The sequence below is a fragment of the Scyliorhinus canicula genome, chromosome 2, assembly GCF_902713615.1.
Source record: "Scyliorhinus canicula chromosome 2, sScyCan1.1, whole genome shotgun sequence".
NCBI lineage: Eukaryota > Metazoa > Chordata > Chondrichthyes > Carcharhiniformes > Scyliorhinidae > Scyliorhinus > Scyliorhinus canicula.
In genome coordinates this window covers 210,305,055-210,324,922 of record NC_052147.1, presented here as the reverse complement: position 1 = coordinate 210,324,922, position 19,868 = coordinate 210,305,055, and the positions used below count along the sequence as shown (strand labels likewise).

Genomic DNA, 19,868 nt, shown 5'->3' with positions numbered 1-19,868 from the left:
TTGTGAGTAGTGTTCTTACAGGGAACAGATCAGTTCGAGGGGGAGTCGTTGAGGAGTCTTGTAGCTGTGGGGAAGAAGCTGTCATGTGCGTGTATTCAGACTTCTGTACTGTCTGTCTGATGGAAGGGTCTGGTAGAAGCCTGGGTGGAAGGGGTCTCTGATAATGCTGTCTGCCTTCCTGAGGCAGCGGGAGGTGTATACAGAATCAATGTGAGGGTGAATCATTGTGAAACGAGAACTAGAGAGCCTAGCCTCAAAATAAGGGGGTTAGGGTTAGGACTGAGTTGAGGAGGAACTTGTGCACCCAAATGTTTGTGAATCTGTGGAATTCCCTGACCAGTGAAGCAGTTGAGACGACCTCATGAAATGTTTTTTAGGCAGTGATAGATTTTTGAACAGTAAAGGAAATGAGGGTTGTGCTGAGTGTTGGGGGGGGGGGGGGGGGGGAGGGCATTTTTATGGAGGTGCATGAGGAGGTTCTTGTACTTGAGAGAGCACTTTTCCTGGTGGGGGCCCACCTCCTTGTTGTTGCGATCCTACTACGTGGCTTGTCATCCACCCTGAAGATTTCAGGAAAATGAGACAGAGCAGGTGCCCTGGGCCCGGTCCTTTGTGAGAGATAGTAGACGAGTTCCTGAGTGGGTTTGAAAATTGTCTGCCATGTTTTGGTGATCTTGATCTGGCGACTGGGTGTTCGGTTTAGCACAATGTAGCCTGTCTTCACAGAAGGGGTTGGTCAGGCCCACCAATCACTGGTCCTGTATTGCCCTGTTCCTGATGCTCATTGTGAGAGGTTGGAGGTGGCCAAACCAATCATGTAATCCTCCCCCGGTTGTGGCTTAGGCTATACACCATCTGGGTGTTGGTGAGATGGCATGGCGGAAGCAATGATGTCTTATGCTTTGACTGTTGGAATCCTTGAGTGACCCTGAAGAGAGCTTGTTGATCATGCTTTTGCTTCCATCGTGCAACTGGGAATATGTCTTTATCCTGAGGACTGCCCTAAGACAGCACCAGGAACCTGGGTTCAATTCCAGCCTTGGGTGACTGAAGTTTGTACTTCTCCTCGTGTAAGCATGAGTTTCCCCCAGGTGCTCTGGTTTCCTCCCAGTGGGGCTATGGGGATAGGGCAGGGGAGTAGTCCCAGGTAGGGTACTCTATCAGAGGTTCAATGCAGACCCAATGGGCTGAAGACCTCCTTCTGCACTGCAGGGATTTTATGGCTCCATTCTATGGTATTCATGGCTGAGGATAGGGGATAAGTGGCCCTGGATATCAACATAGACACATAGAACATACAGTGCAGAAGGATGCCATTCGGCCCATAGAGCCTGCACCGACCCACTTAAGCCCTCACTTCCACCCTATCCCCGTAACCCAATAACCCCATCTAACCTTTTTGGTCACTAAGGGCATGGCCACTCATGGCCAGTCCACCTAACCTGCACGTGTTTGGACTTTGGGAGGAAACCGGAGCACCAGAGGAAACCCACGCAGACATTGGGAGAACGTGCAGACTCCGCACAGACAGTGACCCTCTGGGGAATCGAACCTGGGACCCTGGCGCTGTGAAACCGCAGTGCTATCCAGATTTAGGCCACTCGGTCCATCAAGTCTGCTCCACCTTTCAATCATGGCTGATAATTTCTAATCCCCATTCTCCTGCCTTTTACCCATAACCTCTGATTAATAAAGAACCTATCTATCTCTGTCTTAAAGACACTCGGGTGATTTGGTCTTCACAGCCTTCAGCGGCAAAGAGTTCCACAGATTCACCACCCTCTGGCTGAAGAAATTCCTCCTCAAATCTGTTTTAAAGGATCGTTCCTTTAGCCTGAGATTGTGTCCTCTGGTTCTTTTCGTACAAGTGGAAACATCCTCTCCATGTCCACTCTATCCAGACCTCGCAGTATCCAGTAAATTTCAAGAAGATCCACCCTCATCCTTCTGAACTTTAACGAGTGCAACCCAGAGTCCTCAATCGTTCCTCATACGACAAGCTCTGCGTTCCAGGGACCATTCATGTGAACCTCCTCTGGACCCTTTCCAAGTCCAACACAGCCTTCCTTAGATACGGGGCCCAAAACTGCTCACAATGCTCCAAATGGTGTCTGACCAGAGCCTTGTACAGCCTCAGCAGTACATCACTGCTCTTGCATTCTAGCCCTCTTGACATGAATACTAAATTTGTATTTGCCTCCCTAACTGCTGATTGAATCTGCATGTTAACCGTAAGAGAATCATGAACAAATCCCTTTTTGCTTCTGATTTCCTAAGCATTTACTCATTTAGACAATAGTCTATGCCTCCATTTCTCCTTCCAAAGTGCATAACCTCACACTTTTCCACATTTCATTCCATTTGCCACTTCTTTGCCCACTCTCCTAGCCTGTCCAAGTCCCTCTGCAGCCCGCCTGCTTCCTCAATACTAGCTGTCCCTCTTCAGACCTTTGTATCATCTGCAAATTTGGCAATAGTGTCTTCTGTTCCTCCTTCCAGATCATTAATGTATATTGTGAAAGGTTGTGGTCCCACCCTACACAGACCCCTGAGGCACACCACTAGTCACTGGCTGCCTTCTACTCTCTGCCTTCTGCCAGTCAGCCAATCCTCTATCCATGCCAGGGTCTTACCCTTAACCCCATGGACTCTTTAACTTATTCAGCAGTCTCCTGTGCAACGTCTTGTCAAATGCCTTCTGGAAATCTAAATACATAACGTCCACTGGGTTCTCCTTTGTCTAACTTCCTTGTTACCTCCTCAAAGAACTCTAACAGATTTGTCAGACATGGCCTCCCTTTGACAAAGCCGTGCTGACTCAGTCCTATTTTATTATGCACTTCAAGTACTCCGCGATCTCATCTTTAATAATTATCCTAACCAGCCTATAATTTTCCATCTTCTGACTCCCTCCCTTCTTCAACAGACGTGTTACATTAGCCGCTTTCCAGTACTCTGGGATCTTTCCTGTCTCCGGTGATTCCTGAAAGATCACTAGCAATGCCTCCACAATTTCCTCAGCTATCTCTTTTAGAACGCTGGGGTGTAGTCCATCCCGTCCAGATGATTTATCCACCTTCAGACCTTTTCAGTTTCCCTAGAACCATCTCCTTAGTGATGGCCACTTCACTCACCTCTGCCCCCTGGTTCTCCTGAAGCTGTGGCGGTGGTTACTGTGGAGTCAATTGGGTTCTTTTTTCCTTTTCTGGGTGAGCATCTGGCCCAGTAGAATGGGTCGGGGTTCTCTGGTGGCGGGAGAGTAGGGCCCTCCCTCCCAGGACGTTGTATTGATGGGTGCATTGACTGTTCTTCCACTTCCAGAACTGGGATCCCATCCTGGTTAGGTTTAGAGCGATTATTCTTTCCCTCCTTGTATGAGCGGGACATTGCAGTCCCTGGAGAGGGTTTGGTGGCTGCAGGCTCAGCACGGTGTCGATTTTGGGGGTTGTCTGGGAAATCCTGGGGGCACAAATTTCCTGAGTTTTCCTTTTGGGCGGTGCTGGTAAGGCCTCCGGTTCAATTCCAACCTTGGGTGACTGTGTCAAGTTTTCATATTCTCCCTGTGTGTTCGTGGGTTTCCTCTGGGTCTCCAGTTTCCTCCGAGTCCAAAAATGTGCAGGTTAGATGGATTGGCCATTTTAAATAGCCCCTTAGTGTCCCACGGTTAGGTGGGGTTATGGGGATTGAGAGCGGCCCTAGGTAGGAAGGAAGCTCTCTGAGGGTCAGTAAAGACTCGCTAAGCTGAATGGTCTCCTGCACTGTAGGAATTTTATGATTGCGTCTAAAATTGACTCTTTGTGTGCTTTCCTGTTTGGGTTCCCATCATGTGCTCTGTGTAATCTTGAACTCCTCCAAATCTCTGCTGACCATATCATAACTTTAAAAAAGCCTGGTTCATCCATTCACAGTGTTGATCTACATTGGCTCCTGATCTGGCAACTCCTTGATTTTAAAAGTCTCATATTTATTTTCCTAATTTTTCTCTCTAATAAGCCCCATAAACCTCGGCTCCTCCACTTCTGTCTTCTTGCCCATCCCTATTTTTCAGCGCTCCATCATTGGTGCCAGCTTCCGAGACCCTAAGCTCTGTAATTTCCTCCCTAACACTCTGTACCTCTCCTCTTTGAAGGCAATTCTTAAAACTTCCTGAATCATGGCAGATAGATTATCATATTATGACTCCAGCATTTTAAACAAGCTGTGAATGATCGATATCTGAACCAAGACAGAAAATACCAATAAATAAATGGAGAGCACCCAATTACTTTTGCCAATTAAGGGGCAATTTAGCATGGCCAATCCACCTAACCTGCACATCCTTGGATTGTGGGGTTGAAACTCATGCAGACATGGGGAGAATGTGCAAACTCCACACGGACGGTGTCCCAGGGCCGGGATTCGAACCGGGTCCTCAGCGCCACAATTACAGTGCTATCCCTACGCCACATGCCGTCCCGAGTTGCACTGTTTTGATGAAAGATCCAAATTGAAATGCTGCTTCATCCATGACCTGATATCATAAGGTCAGAAGTGGTAAGGAACCTGTTGTTGAAACTGCACTCAAGTTAGGCAAGCGGAGAGTATTTCATTACACTTGTTCCTTGTAAGATCTTTGCTGATAACTGCACAACGTTCAGCACTATTTGTGCTTTCTCAGATACTGAAATTGTCCATGTCCAAAGACAGCAAAACCTGGACATTGGGCCGACATGTGGTATATGACATTCATGCCACACTTGTGTCAGGCAATGGCCAGCTCCAAAAAGAGTGGATTTAACCATTGCCCCATGACATTAAATGGTATTGCCCTCACTGAATCCCCCACTATCAACATTCTGGGTGTTATCATTGACCAGAAATTGACCTGGACTAGTCATATAAATACTGCAGCTGCAATAGCAGGCTGAAAGCTAGGAATCATGCGGCGAATAAATCACCTCCTTGCTCTCCAAATCTGGACCACCATCTACAAGGCACAAGTCAGGAGTGTGATTGAATACTCTGCATTTGTCTGGATGAGTGCAGTTCTAACAACATTCCCAGTTCAATGCCATACAGAACGAGGCAGCCTATTTGATTGCCGCCTCGTAAGCAAACATTCACTCCCTCCATTATTTTATAGTAGAAAGCCAAAAATATTATTTCCATGCAAGATAGTTAACATTCATTCAGCTTGGTTCCTCGCAGACTGTTGTCATGTGAATCAATAGAAAGTAAGACATGAAATTAAATGGTGCTTTATACAACTTGGGATGCCTTAAAGCACTGTACAACCAATGGACTACATTTGAAGTGTAATCACTAAATGTGTCAGCCAATTTGTGGGCAGCAAGTTCCCACAAGCAACTATGTGATCATGCTCAGATAATCTGTTTATTAAGTTGATTGAAGGATAAATATTGATGAGGACACTGGGGATAACTTCTCTCTTTCTTCGAAATAGCACATTGGAATTTTTTGTGTCCATTTGAGAAAGCAGATGTGGGGGGGGGGGGATTGAGGGGTGTGGTGGTGACATTAAATTGGCACCTCTGACAGTGCAGCATACAGTCAGTACTGGAGTGTGAATAAGCCTGGAGCTTTGAGCTAGGTTTCTGGAGTGGAACATGAACTCTCAACCTTTTAATTTGGAGGCGAGGTATACCAACTCTGCCACAGCTGTTAGATTACAATAGTGCCTGCAACTTGCTAGTTTAAAACTCATATGTCATCCGACGATTTGACCTGATTTAACATCTTCTAAATGACTGGTCGTATTTAGCGAACAATGATCTATTCAAAAAATATGAATTCAATTTTGATTTGCATTAGTTATTTTTGTATTGTTTTAGACTAATAGTAGTGCAGCACAGTAATGCAGTGGTTCTGTTGCTTCACAGCTCCAGGGTCCCAGGTTTGTTTCCCAGCTTAGGTCACTGTCTGTGTGGAGTCTGCACATTCTCCCTGTGTCTGCATGGGTTTCCTCCGGGTGCTCCGGTTTCCTCCCACAAGTCCTGAAAGACGTGTTGTTAGGTAATTTGGACATTCTGAATTCTCGTGTACCCGAACAGGTGCCGGAATGTGGCGACTAGGGGCTTTTCACAGTAACTTTATTGTAATGTTAATGTAAGCCTACTTGTGACAGTACAGATTATAATTTGGAGTCCTCAATTCTTATTTTTGCCAATTAAGGGGCAATTTAGTGTGGCCAATCCACCTACCCTGCACATCTTTTGGGGTTGTAGGGGGGTGAGACCCATGCAGACATGGGGAGAATGTGCAAACTCCATACGGAGGGAGACCTGGGGCAGCAGTGCGAACCACTGCGTCACGGTGCCGCCCTAACCTCTATGGATGCTGGAGTGCAACTTTGGGTTTGTTTCCAACTGCTGAATTGCCTTTATTGTGCACTTACAATACAGATTTTGTTGGTATGGGTTGCAGCTAAACATAACCACTCTGGCTCAAATTAAAATTTTGCCCAGTATAGATCTCTGCATATGAGTGTGCTGCAGCTTATATGTGAGTGTAAAGTAAAAAGACTAAAATTACAGTTTAAACACTCCAAAACCCAGGAGTAATGACCAAATGGACAAGTTGCAATATAAAACATGAAAGTGCTGCAATATAGAATCAACAATAAGGGGAAAATAGCAATGATTTTTTCTTCCTGAAATTCAAAGGCATATTGTTATGGGCCAGGGTTTAGAGAACCCGAAAGTGTATCATGGAGTTCACCTGACCCACAACTTTTAATATTTTAGTAGTATGGGGAGCACACGGCCCACTCTACAGTTGTGGTACAGCAGAAATGGAAAAGTTTTTTTTAAAGCAAAACAATGTTTATTCTGTGAACTCAAGTTAACCTTTTTAAAACATACAGTGAACATCTTAGCAACCATCAATTCAAATATAACACCTAAGCAATACAACACTAAGTAATCCTTAAGCTGCCCTTTTAACATCCATAAGACTTTAAAAAAAACCTTTAAACAGAAGCACATCAGGTTAAAGTCACTACTGAGAGCAGTTATTAGTTTTAAATCACCAAAGGATCGATTTACAGTCTTTAGATTACAGGAAGGGAGAGAGACTCGTGCACCTTCTGGCTGTGACTGCAGCTATACAGCTCTGAAAACAAAACTAAAACACACACCTCAGCAAACAGCCAAAAACAAAAGTTAAAAAACTGACAGACAGCCCAGCTCCACCCACACTGACATCACAGATAAACATCCATTTCTTAAAGGTACTCTCACATGACAATATTTATTATTTTAAAAATGCTGATGAATCTGATGATTTCCCCCCAGCATTTTCTGTTTTATTTCTAGCTCAAGGTGTGTATTTCTTTTGAAATAATTCTTTTCAGATTTGTATACATGTACTCAATTATATAAAACCGTTAACATGGTAGAACATCCTAAAGTACTTCACAGGAGTGTTACGAAACAAAATTTAACACATACGTTTGATATAAACAAAGAAACGTAATTGTTTGTGGGGATAAAAAATACAATCCTTACAGTTCACCAATATATTCATTAAAATTGCTACTTTTGTATATAGATATGGCAAGTAATTTACTACATTGGCATGATAGCATTAAAAAAAAAATGAACTGTCCTGGCTGGAGAATCTAGAACTAGAGGGTATCATCAGGTAAAGCATCAGCCATTTTGGACTGAGAGGAGAAATATTTTCCCTGAGGGCTGTGAATCTTTGGAATGCTGTACCACAGAAATCTGTGGATCATTGACAATTGAATTTTTCAAAACTGAGATGAATAGTTTTTTAAATTTCTATCGGAACCAAAGGATCTGAGGATGGGTCAGACATGGTCTGGTGAAATGGCTGAGCAGGTTGGAGGGGCCCATTTGACCTACTCCTGTACTTTTGTATTCTGATGGAATCTTTGCTTGAGCTCTGGGTAATTGAGACAAAATGTAAGTTGTTACCATGCTCATACAATAATTGAAACTTACAGTTCAGAAGAGGGCCATGTGGTCTGTTATGCATGTACTGGCTTTGTGAAAGAGCAGTTTTGTGCGTAGTGCCATATCCATGCTTTGCATTCGTAATCCTCTTGGTTCCAATGGGAATAGCCCTAACTATTTCGACCTGAAGAATATGATAAGTGTTCATTTATTAATTCAGCCATGCCCTCTGCCTCAAAACCCACAGAACCACAGCGCAGCTCCACCCACACACTGCCATCACTGAAGCCATGTGATAAGACAAACATTTATTAAAGGGACACTCCCATGGCACCATCCATGTTTATTGTAACATTTATAGTGCACTGTTTTACACATTTTTCCTAATTTGCATAATTGAATGCGATCTGCCATGCTGTTTATGTAATCCTGAAGAACACAGCTATGTTGTTCCGTTTTATCACCCAAAACGCTACTCCCTGCACCCGAGTTGAAGAGTTAAGCACACTGACCCTTGGGACACTGCCACAAAGCACCTCCCCAAGTCTCAAAGGTCTATTCAGTACCACACATGTTCCTTAGTACAGTATAGTTGATATTTCTTCAGTGACCTTATCATGACTTTCTAAGGATTATGGGAGGGTCATGCAGACTCGATGGACCAAATGGCCTCCTGCACTCTAGGTGTTCTATGAAATGTTTAAAAATGGAAAAATAAAATACCTTGAGGGATAAAACATTAAAAGGGATGCTGAGTATATCCATTTTTAAGCTGAGACCGAATTGCCACACACGATTTGAAATCCTGATCCCAAACAGTAAGAATAGAATGAGGACAGTCCCTTCAACCTCTCAAGCCTGTGCTTGCATTCAATGAAATTGTACCTGTTTTGAATCTTAACTCTATCCACCTGCCTTGACACCATACCCATTTATATTCTGGTTTAGAAAATATCGATTGATCTCCAATTGAAACTTAATTAAGCAAACATGTATGGTTTTTCTGGGATAATGGCACACTTCAACCATCTTTTGTGTGAAGAAATGTTTCCTAACTTCTCCGGCTCTGATTTTAGTGTTATGTCCCCTTGTACTGACTCTCCCAACTATGGAAATGTTTCTCGCTAGCTATCCTCTCAATTCCTTTTAAAATCAAAAAGGCATCGATCAAGTCATCCTTATCTTTCTATATTCCAGGGAATATTAGCCTAGTTTATTTTGTTATATACTAACTCTTGGTGTACTGGTGACATTCTGGTTGATCTGTAAATACATCATTTAAGCTGCAGTGTTCAGAACTGTATATGGGTGCTCCAGATAGGATAGAACCAGGACTTTGTATAGCTGTCTCAAAACTTCTTCCCCTCTTGTATATTCTAGACCAGTGTTTTTCAAACTTTTTTTCCGGGGACCCATTTTGACCAACCTTCGGGACCCAACCCCACTGACCTTCGTGACCCATGCTGGCCGACATTCGTGGCCCAGTCCGGCTGACATGCGCGACCCACCATTTTCTCTTGCCTTGTTTGTTGCTGACAAAAATGGAAGAACTGGTTTTGGCTCCCTTTGACCCCAATAGTCCCTTTGTCCCTTTGGACCCCGAACTTGTAACAAAAAAGGCTGCGATGTATAAAAAAAATGCGGTGCACTGCGCATGCTTGCCTGATCATCTGTGCACATGCGCAAAACTATTAAATGTTTGTGGCCATTTTGAAGGCCGCTTGCAGCCGGCATAGTTAAAAGCCGGCTGCTGCGGCTGTTGCGTGGGGACTTGCGCGATCGGGAGCACCGCGAGGGATGGCTCTGTGACCCAACACCCGCCCACGCCCCACCCGCGGGTTGCGCCCCCAAGTTTGACCATGCCTGTTCTAGTCTTCTAGTTACAAAGACTAACATTCTGTTCACCTTTTTGATCTTTTTTGTATTGACTATTATATTTTAGTGATGTATATGCATGGACCCCTACATCTATATGAACCTCTGCTGTTCGTAGCTTTTCACCATTAACTTGTACTCAAGTCTGCTTTTGATTCCAAATGGATGAAAGCATACTTACTGGCAGTGAAATCTATCTGCTACAACTTTTCCCACTTATCTATCAGTGTTGCTTTGTGGTGTTATGCTCTTATCTTTGTGTCATTGGCAGACTTGGATATACAGTTAATTATTGTATTAAGTCATTAATAAATATAGTATATCTTCGATACCCCAGCACTGATCATTGTGGAACACCTCTAGTCACTTCCTTTCAATTTCGCTACGTGTCCCATAATAATAATAATCTTTATTGACACAAGTAGGCTTACATTAACACTGCAATTAAGTTACTGTGAAAGGCCACATTCAGGCCCCTGTTTGGGTAGGCAGAGGGAGAATTCAGAATAACAAATTCCCCTAACAGCACGTCTTACGGGACTTGTGGGAGGAAACCGGAGCACGTGGAGGAAACCCATGCAGACAAAGGGAGAATGTGCAGACTCCACACACAGTGACCCAAGCGGGAATCGAATTTGGGATCCTGGAGCTGTGAAGGAACAGTGCTTGCTACTGTGCCACCCATTATCCCTACTCGTTCTGTTTTCAATACCTCACTACAGTAGTTCACATTCAATTCCACAAGCTTTAATTTCAGCTAACCATATCAAGTACTTTTTGGGCATCCATATAATGAAAACCTTATATATTCCCTATCTGCTGCTTTAGTTACTTTCTCAAAATTCAATTATTCTGAGATATTAGAACTAACATAGATTTGTAAGGTGTAGGTAATCGGCTCAAATTTCTCAAAGTACTTGGTCACTGTCCTTAATTATAGATTTCAATAACTTTACACAATACGTGTTAGATTAGCAGTCCTATAATTTCCTGGTTCTTCCCTTACCTTTCTTTATGAATGAGTTATTTGAAATTTTTCATTTTAATGGATAGTTTTTGAATTGTGAGAATATTGAAAGATTATGGCCAAAGCAGCTGAAATTTGCTCACCGTCTTTCTTTCAAATCCTGGGATGTAAACCATCGGATCCTCGATTGTTATTTTTGTGATACTTTTTTTGTTCTTATTAAATTGAGTAAATTTCGATCCTTGATTCATTATTTAGTTCCCTGTAGATTATCCTTTTCTACTGTGAAAATTGACACAAAGTAAATAGCAAACAAGTTTGCTATTTGTTTCAGTATCATAAACAATATTAACTCCATTTGTTTTGAAAGGACCCACATTACCTGAGACTGCATTAATTTCTGTTGTAGTTGTAAAAGTTTTTGTGTTAACCTTGATATTTCTCTTTATTTTCATATTCCTTTTTGTAGCTTTTACTGTCTTTGTTAAGTTTTATGTGCTCTCGTCTGTTTTGCCAACCATAGCTGTTTGATTTGCTAAGTAGAGCCCTTTACCCTTTAGGAGTGTCTGAATGAAGCTAAAATCACCTTTGAGCACGCCTCACTCTTTGTTTTATCCAATAACCGTTTGAGCCAATTTGCTGTCAGTCTATGTCAGCCATTAATGTTAAACTTGCCAAAATCTAGAATAATTTGGCAAGTTTCTCCTCCTTGAGTCTGCCATTTCATTTAGTCATATTATGATGGCTGTTTGTTAAATGTTCCTTTTATTGTTAGATTATTAACTCAATCTCGCTCATACAAAATCTGCTATGGTTGCCCTTGCTGGTTCTAGAATATATTGTTCTAGAAAGGTATCTTAATAAATATTTTTTTATTCAGGTTTTTACATTTTATACACTGTGCACTCATTAAAGATAGATGAGACGGTTACAGATAGATGAGACGGTTACAAGTTCTGTTTCGTTGTGTGGTCCCTCGCTCTCATCTCCCATTTTTCGCTGTTTCAGGGCCCTTTCCTTGGCCCTTTACTTCACCGTGGGTAGTTGTCTGGTGTTTTATGTGGGCAGCGCCCCCCTCCGCCCCCCTCATTCCTTGACTTCTCCTCCGTTCTTCTCCCCTCATCATCTTGTCGCCTGTTTTTGAGGGTTTGCTTTCAGGAGGCCTTCTGTTTGGCCCTCTGGTTCAGTGTCGGCTGCTTTCTGGCCTCTCCCTGTTTCCGCTGGTCTCCAACCCTCACCCTCATTTCCCCCCCCCCCCCCCCCATCTGATTTCTGTCTGCTTCCTGTGCTCCCGTTGGCTCTTGTGGTTGGAACAACTTGGTGAATGTCTTCCACATAGTGTTTAAGCTCTCCTCTGACCCTCTGATGGTGAATGTAATCTTCTCCAGGTGGAGAAATTCCGATAGGTCTGCCAGCAGGTCTGCAGCTGTGGATGGTGCTGCTAATTGGCAGCCAAGCAGGATTTTCCAGCGGGCGATTAGGGAAGCAAAGGCAAGGGCATCAGCCCTCTTCCCCATATGTAATTCTGGCTGGTCCGATATCCCAAAGACTGGTACTCGAGGGGACGGCTCCACCCTCACCCCCACAACCTTGGACTTGGCTTCGAAGAGGGCTGCCACTTCTGGGAAGAACATGCTCATTCGGGTTCTTGTCAGGTGTGCTCTGTGCACCATGTTTAGCTGCATAAGGCTTAGCCTTGCACAGGAGGAGGTGGAGCTGACCCGTTTCAGTGCTTCGCTCCTGAGTCCCCACTCTATTTCAGTCCCTACCTCTTCCTCCCATTTTTTCCCTTGTTAAATCCAGTGGGGAGCGAGCCAGTCCTTTCCAAAATTCGTCCATACAGGTTCCCGCAGTTCTCCCTTTCCCAGACTGTCCGTGCCCAGTAACACCCCTAACATTGTGTCTCTTGGGGTCCTTGAGTATGCTGTTGCTACCACTACTGGACTTATTGAATGTTTTATTGGCACGGCTGGGAGCGCTGCCGTGGTGAGGGCACGGAGGGCCATTCCTGTACAGGAGGACTCTTCCATCCTCACCCATTCTGTGTTTTGGTTCATCCACCCATCCTCTCACTCTTTCGACTATTGCTGTCCAGTGGTAGTATTGCATGTTGGGCGGGAGGGCCAAGCCTCCCATGCTTCTTTTCCTTTGTAGTACTGTTTTCTGGATTGTTGGATTCACCCCCTGAACAAATCCCACACAAGTGGTAAAATAATTTTGTGTCTCTCCATCCCACATTAGGATGGCCTGAGATCTCTTCGCTTCTTTCTCGAAAAGAGACCGGGACAATTGCCATCCACCACCACTCTCCTCCGCCTGGCTGAACTTTGTTCTATCTCTCAACAACTTCTCCTTTAACTCAACCCATTTTCTGCAAATCAAAGGTGTAGCAATGGGTACCTGCATGGGTCCTAGCTATGCTTGCCTATTTATGGAGTATGTGGAACATTCCTTGTTCCAGGCCTAACCAGGTCCCCTCCAGCAACTCCTTTACTGGTACGTTGATGACTATTTTGGTGCCTCTTTATGCTCTCGCCTGGACCTGGAAAAATTCATCAACTTCGCTTCCAGTTTCCACCCCTCCATCACTTTCACCTGGTCCATCTCTGATACTTCCCTTCCCTTCCTTGATCTTTCTGTCTCCATTTCTGGCAATAGACTACCTACTAATATCCACTACAAGCCCACTGACTCCCACAGCTATCTGGACTACAGCTCTTCACACCCTACACCCTGTAAGGACTCTATCCCTTTCTCTCAGCTCCTTTGCATCCGTCGCATTTGTTCCGATGACACCACTTTCCAATATGGTGCTTTGAAAATGTGTTCCTTCTTCCTCAACCATGATTTTCCACCTACAGTTATTGACAGGGCCCTCAACAGTGCGCAGTCATTCTCCCGCACCACTGTCCTCCCCCTCCCCTCCCTCCCAGAACAAGGATAGAGTCCCCCTCGTTCTCACATTTCACCCCACCAGCCTCCGTATGCAAAGCATAATCCTCCGTTATTTTCGTCAACTCCAGCGTGATGCCACCGTCAAACACATCTTCCCTTCACTCCCTCTGTCAGCATGCCGCAGAGACCGTTCCTTCCAAGATAATCTAGTCCACTCCTCCTCCATACCCAACTCCTGTCCCATCACCCATGGCACCTTTCCATGCAATCACAGAAGGTGTAACACCTGTCCCTTTACCTCTTCCATGCTTAACATCCCAGGCCCAAAACACTCATTCCAGGTTAAGCAGTGTTTCACTTGCACCTCTTTCAATCTGACCTATTGCATTCCCTGCTCCCAATGTATTGGGAGCCTCTATATTGGAGAGACCAAACGCAGACTGGGTGATTGCTTTCCTGAGCACCTGAGGTCTGTGTGCGTTCAGGACCTTGCCCTTCCCGTTGCTTGCCATTTTAACACATGACCCTGCTCCCATGCCCACATGCCTGTCCTTGGCCTGCTGCAATGTTCCAGTGATGCTCAACTCAAACTGGATTTGGTAGATTTTGAAGTAATTGTCGTACATCCAAGTGATGAGAAATTAAAACGTTAATTCTAAGTTTCGCTACAATTAATTCAACACGACGCTAGAGGGTCATTGTTCGTGTGGAGTTTGCACATTCTCTCATGTCTGGTGGGTTTCACTCCCTCAACCCAAAAAGAAGTGCAGTGTAGGTGAATTGGCCACGCTAAATTGCCCTTAATTGGGGAAACAAAATTGAGTACTCTTAAATTTTTATGGGCGGCACGGTGGCACAATGGTTAGCACTAGTGCCTCACAGCTCGAGGGACGCAGGTTCAGTTCTGGCCTCTGACTGTGTGGAGTTTGCATTTTCTTCCCATGTCTGCGTGGGTTTCCTCCGGGTGCTCTGGTTCCCACCACAGTCCAAAGATATGCAGGTTAGGTGGGTTGGCCATGTTAAGTTGCTCCTTTGTGTCCAAAAAGATTAGGTTGGGTTCCGGGGTAGGGTGGAGGCATGGGCTTAAGGAGAATACTCTTTCAAGGGCTGGTGTAAACTCGATTGGCCGAATGGCCTCCTTCTATGATTCTGTGAGATGAGTTAACTGAGCTTCCATTGTAAGAATATATGTATGTAATATTCTACTAGGGTAATTCACTTTTTCACTTGCTGTTCATAACTTGGCTTGGAGGTTAATGTCTAACGAGATCCATGTAGTGCCATTCTGCTTTTCTTTTTTAAAAAAATAGTTATTTTATTCAAGTTTAGATTTTAGCTTGAGTATTATTACCGAATGACTTTTATATTTGACACTTAAAAGTTGCAGTAAGAGCCAAATCTGACATGAACATTTGCGCATTCCCCAAAACGGCTTATTGCAGAAGGATCAAATTTTAAAAAGTAGCTTGAAACCTGTCTGAAATCTGACTGGGGAAAAGCCCTGGAACCCCCACCCCGTTAAATAATTTCTGCTGCTTTTCAATGACGAGGTGGATTCTGAAGAGAGCCAGGATGAACGATTAGATAAAATAATTTAAAGGAAGTCTTTGCCTTCACTATCCTCTGTATATTACAAAAGCAGAAATATTGGGGCATTGGTAGTGTGAAATGCAGTAGTGATAAAAGCTATGTCAAACATCATTCTTGTTGGAACAATCTTGTCATTGTCTGACTAGGAGAAGAACAGAAAAATGAACCTGCGTCTATTTTTGCTTTTGTTGAAAAATGTTAAAAGTTTAGTTTTGTTTTTGGGTTGTGCTCATGAGAATTATATATTATGCAACAACTAATTTGTAGATTATTACCCTGTGTATATACACTTGAAAACTAACTGGTATCTAATACATTTGATAGGAAGAATGGAAAACTAACTTCTGCTGGTATCTAATACATTTGATAGGAAGAATGAAGACCGCCGATGTGAACTAAATAGTACAATATAAAACGGCGCAGGAATAGACCTGGAGATGCATGTACTCAAATGTTTGAAGGTGACTGGGCAAGCCGAGAAGTTTCTTAAGTAAAAAGCAGATGGGACCCTTGATTTTATTAAGAGAGGAATAGTGCACAAAAGCAAGGGAGTTATGCTAAACCAGTTATAAAACGCTGGTTAGCTGGACTGTTGTGCCATCTATTGGATTGCTTGTTGCAGCTCTCCCATCTATGGTGGCTCACACTTGGACTCTACTGCAAACCACTGGAGATACTCTCCAGGCTACCAGCTGACACTGGGGATTCATGGGTGGAGAGTAGTTAGAGATGCGGTGGGGGATCCAGTGTGTCGGGTGGCATTAGAATAATGTGTATTGAATATCAGAACTTTAGGCTGCCTTCTTCATGACTTGATGGCATGGATTGAAATAAACTTATTCTCAGCAGATATAAAAACAGAAAATGCTGAAAAAACTCAAGCCTGATAGCATCTGTGGAGAGAGAAATAGTGAACATTTTATTTGACTTTGGAAGTGTTTTGCTGTCGTTCGTTCTTAGACTCTATTTTTCAGTATGTTTTGGATTCCTGTTTGAAGTAACCTGGAAACTGATGGATGCAGGATAGTGGGTTTGGTTAATTATTATTTTTACTGTAAGTGTCGAGACCATGCTGATTGAAGGAGAATGGTAGTTTTGCTCGCTATATTATATGTGCTTTGATGTAATGGAAGAGGTATGTTAAGGCTTCATATTTTGTCCGCAAATCTTTTGTGAACTAGAAATTTGGGTCAAATGTTTTAAACCTCTTGTTAACTTTGGCAGCTGATAATGTTGGTGAAGCACTATGATCCACAAACTTGTATTTACATAGCGCTTTTGACGTGAAATATTCCAAGATGTTTCAAAGACACCAAGCCACACTAGGAGTAAATCACGTTCGGATGGGTGACCAAAAATATAGGCAATATAATAGGATTTAAGGCATGTCTTCATGCAGAAGAGAGAGTGAGCTATGGAATTGGAGAGGTTTAAGGAGAGATTCCAGGGCCTGTTGTCTTGGCAGGTGAAAACATAGTGTTGGGGGACTGATAAAATAAGGATTGCTGAAGAGGGCAGAATTTGAGGAGCACGAAGATCTTGGAATGTAGGGGAGAGGGTAGTGTGGTAATATTGTCTCTGGACTAGTAAACCAGAGCGGGACCCAGGTTCAAATCCCACCACTGCAGATGGTGAAATTTGAATTCAATAAAAATCTGGAATTAAAAGTCTAATGATGACCATGAAACCATTGTCGATTGCTGTAAAACCCCATCTGGTTCATTAATGTCCTTTAGAGAAGGAAATCTGCCGTCTTTACCTGGTCTGGCCTACATGTGACTCCAGACCCACAGCAATTTGGTTGACTCTGAACTGTCCCCTCAAGGGCAATTAGGGATGGGCACAGCCTGCAGTGCCCACATCCCATGAACAAAGAAAAAAAAAAAGTAGGGCTAGAGGTGTTTTCAAAGATGGAGGGCAGAGTCATGAAGGTATTTGAAAACCAGAATAAGAATTTTAAAGCGGTATTGTGGGACCAGGAGCCAATGTCAGCGACCTTGGTGCATGCTGGGATATGAACAGTGAGTTTTGGATGAGCTCAAGTTCATGGAGTGTGGAAAACGAGAGTCTAGCCAGGGGAACATTAGAAATGAAAAATCTGAAGATAACAAAGATGTGAGGATGAGGGTTTGAGCAGCAAATGAACTGAAATGGAGTGGAGAGGGGCGATGGTTTAAGGAGCTGAGATTCGATCATTTTGATGATGTAATGAATATGTGATTGGAACTCCATAAAATAGGAGATCGGGGTTGCGAATGGCTTGTTTCAGCCTCCCAAGATGGAGTTCAGTGGCTAGGATGTGAAGTTTGTGGCAGGAACTGAAAACTGTTTTCATTCTCCCCAATATTTATTTGGAGAAAATTTCTGCCAATCTTGTGCTGGATGTTGGGCAAGCCATGTGACAAAATTGGAGACCAGTTAAGTGGTGGAGAGTGGTGATGGTGGGGTTTCGCATTTTTAATGGTGATAAACTGCATATATTAATTTGCAGTTTAAAATGTTTGCTAAATCCTTAATCTGGTGTTTGTACATGAGCAATGATTTGCATTGGAAAGTGTCTATAAATTCAAAAGTGCAGAGGTCGGGTATTTATCCTGCATGCTTTTATAATTTTTTTTTTTATCTTTCCTTACTCCAAACCTAAGTAATTATTGTAAGAAGTCTTGCAACACCAGGTTAAAGTCCAACATGTTTGTTTCAAACACTAGCTTTCGGAGCACTGCTCCTTCCTCATTCACCTGAGGAAGGAGCAGTGCTCCGAAAGCTAGTGTTTGAAACAAACATGTTGGACTTTAACCTGGTGATGTAAGACTTCTTACTGTGCTCACCCCAGTCCAACACCGGCATCTCCACATCATAAGTAATTATTATTTATGATCGAAGATTTTAACTAGTTTATCTCCACTTTTGACAAACCCCATTAACTGATCCGGATGAGGAATGATTGCATTGTTCGATTCTGTCGTCTGTTTCATACAACTCTACCTGATGTGAATATTAAAAAATTATAGCTCGTTGTGCATGGAATATGAAGTCTGGTTCATGAATGCAATATTATGTACAATGCCCACTTTTTTCCATTACATGCACAATTTAGGGGAATGTAAAGGAGAGAAGGGTGCTTTATGCATATCCCATTTTATCTTTTTAGTTTTCAAATAAAGAATGAGCGACAGGAAAGAGATGAGCTTTTTTTCATCTTGTACATCCTTCAACCACATTTCTGTAGCCATCTAGTCAATTGTGAAACACTGCTAATGACTGAGAGGTAGTAAGTGGGGTGAGGAGGAATAAAATTTGGCTGGGGTGATGTGGGGGAAAATAGTTCAGTAATTCACCCAAATTATTTACAGTCGCATATTTTTGGTTATTTCTGTTTGGTCAGCATTGTCATATCTAAAATATTTTCCATTTGAGTAATAATCCAAAAATTAGTTTTCTAAACTTGCCGGACTACAGAAAATGCTTTCTTGCTGAGCGAAGCTATTTCACCTAAGATGTTGTATAAGATGTTGTATTTGTTTAAAGGTGCAATGGAAGAGCTCCATAGCTTGGATCCTCGACGTCAGGAATTGCTAGAGGCAAGGTTTACAGGTGGTGTGAGCACTGGGAGTGGAAGTGGAAGCACAGGAGCTAAAGTAAGTCTTGTTTAGTTCATAGTTTGTTTAGAGGAGGGCATTGTTGATGCTGTTCAAACCCTTATCCGTGCCTTTATTACTTCTAAACTTGACTATTCCAAAGCACTCTAGTCTGGTCTTCCACATTTTATCCTCTGTAAACAGGCAATCCAAAACCCTGCGACTGATATCTAAACCTACAGCAAATCCTGTTCCCTATCACTTAAGTGTTTGCTGCTCTGCCTTGGTTTCTGGTCAAGCAACATCTTGATATTAAATTCTCACCCTTGTTCCTGTCTCTGTAATATCTTTCAGCCCCACAGTTCGGCGACATATTGTGTTCCTCGAATTCTGGCCTCTTGAGCATTCCGATTTGTCCTACCATTTGTGGTTGTGTGTTCAGTTGCCTAAGGCCCCACGCCCTGGACTTCCATCCTTACACCATTCCACCTCCATATCTCGGGTTCTACCTTTAAGACACTCCTTAAAACCTGCCTCTTTGCCTAAGCTTTTGGTAATCTAATTTGATATCTCCATATGTGGTTTAGTAATATTCTTTGTTTTATTATACTCGTGATTGACCTTGGTATGTTTCATTATGTTAAAGGTACTGTATAAATACAAGTTTTTAATTTATATGTGATGAAATAATCACATGATTTAGTTTTGTGTTTAATATACAATCGAGTTTATAATAAAACAATTTCTAACCTCTAGCCTCGTAATGAAAGTTTTTATATATATATATATATATATATGTGTGTTAGGGTTGTTGAAGACCTAGGTATTTTGATGGCCCCAGGCTGTAGTGTTTTATCTAATTTGGTCAGCCGCTCTAGAAGCAAGCTATAAATCTGCATCCTGGTAGAAAGCAGTAAAGTATTGCAGAGCAGTGAGGAAACACATCCTTAATTGATTGGGGATTTTAGTCCTTTTAATTTTGAACCATATCTCTCGAGCAGTTGCTTACCAACCATATGCTTCAAGTACAACCAGGATTGATTCACA

At 43.0% G+C, this 19,868-nt stretch overlaps 1 protein-coding gene across 6 annotated transcripts in view; it reads left to right on the top strand.

Annotated features, from left to right (window-relative positions):
- LOC119961928 (serine/threonine-protein kinase tousled-like 1) overlaps window positions 1–19,868 on the top strand; it is a 252,762-nt gene that overhangs the window by 46,098 nt on the left and 186,796 nt on the right. For all 6 annotated transcript variants that reach the window (XM_038789486.1, XM_038789485.1, XM_038789488.1 and 3 more), the window contains exon 3: window positions 18,772–18,881. In XM_038789486.1, the coding sequence (XP_038645414.1) occupies window positions 18,772–18,881 (110 nt within the window). The remainder of the gene's footprint in view (window positions 1–18,771; window positions 18,882–19,868) is intronic.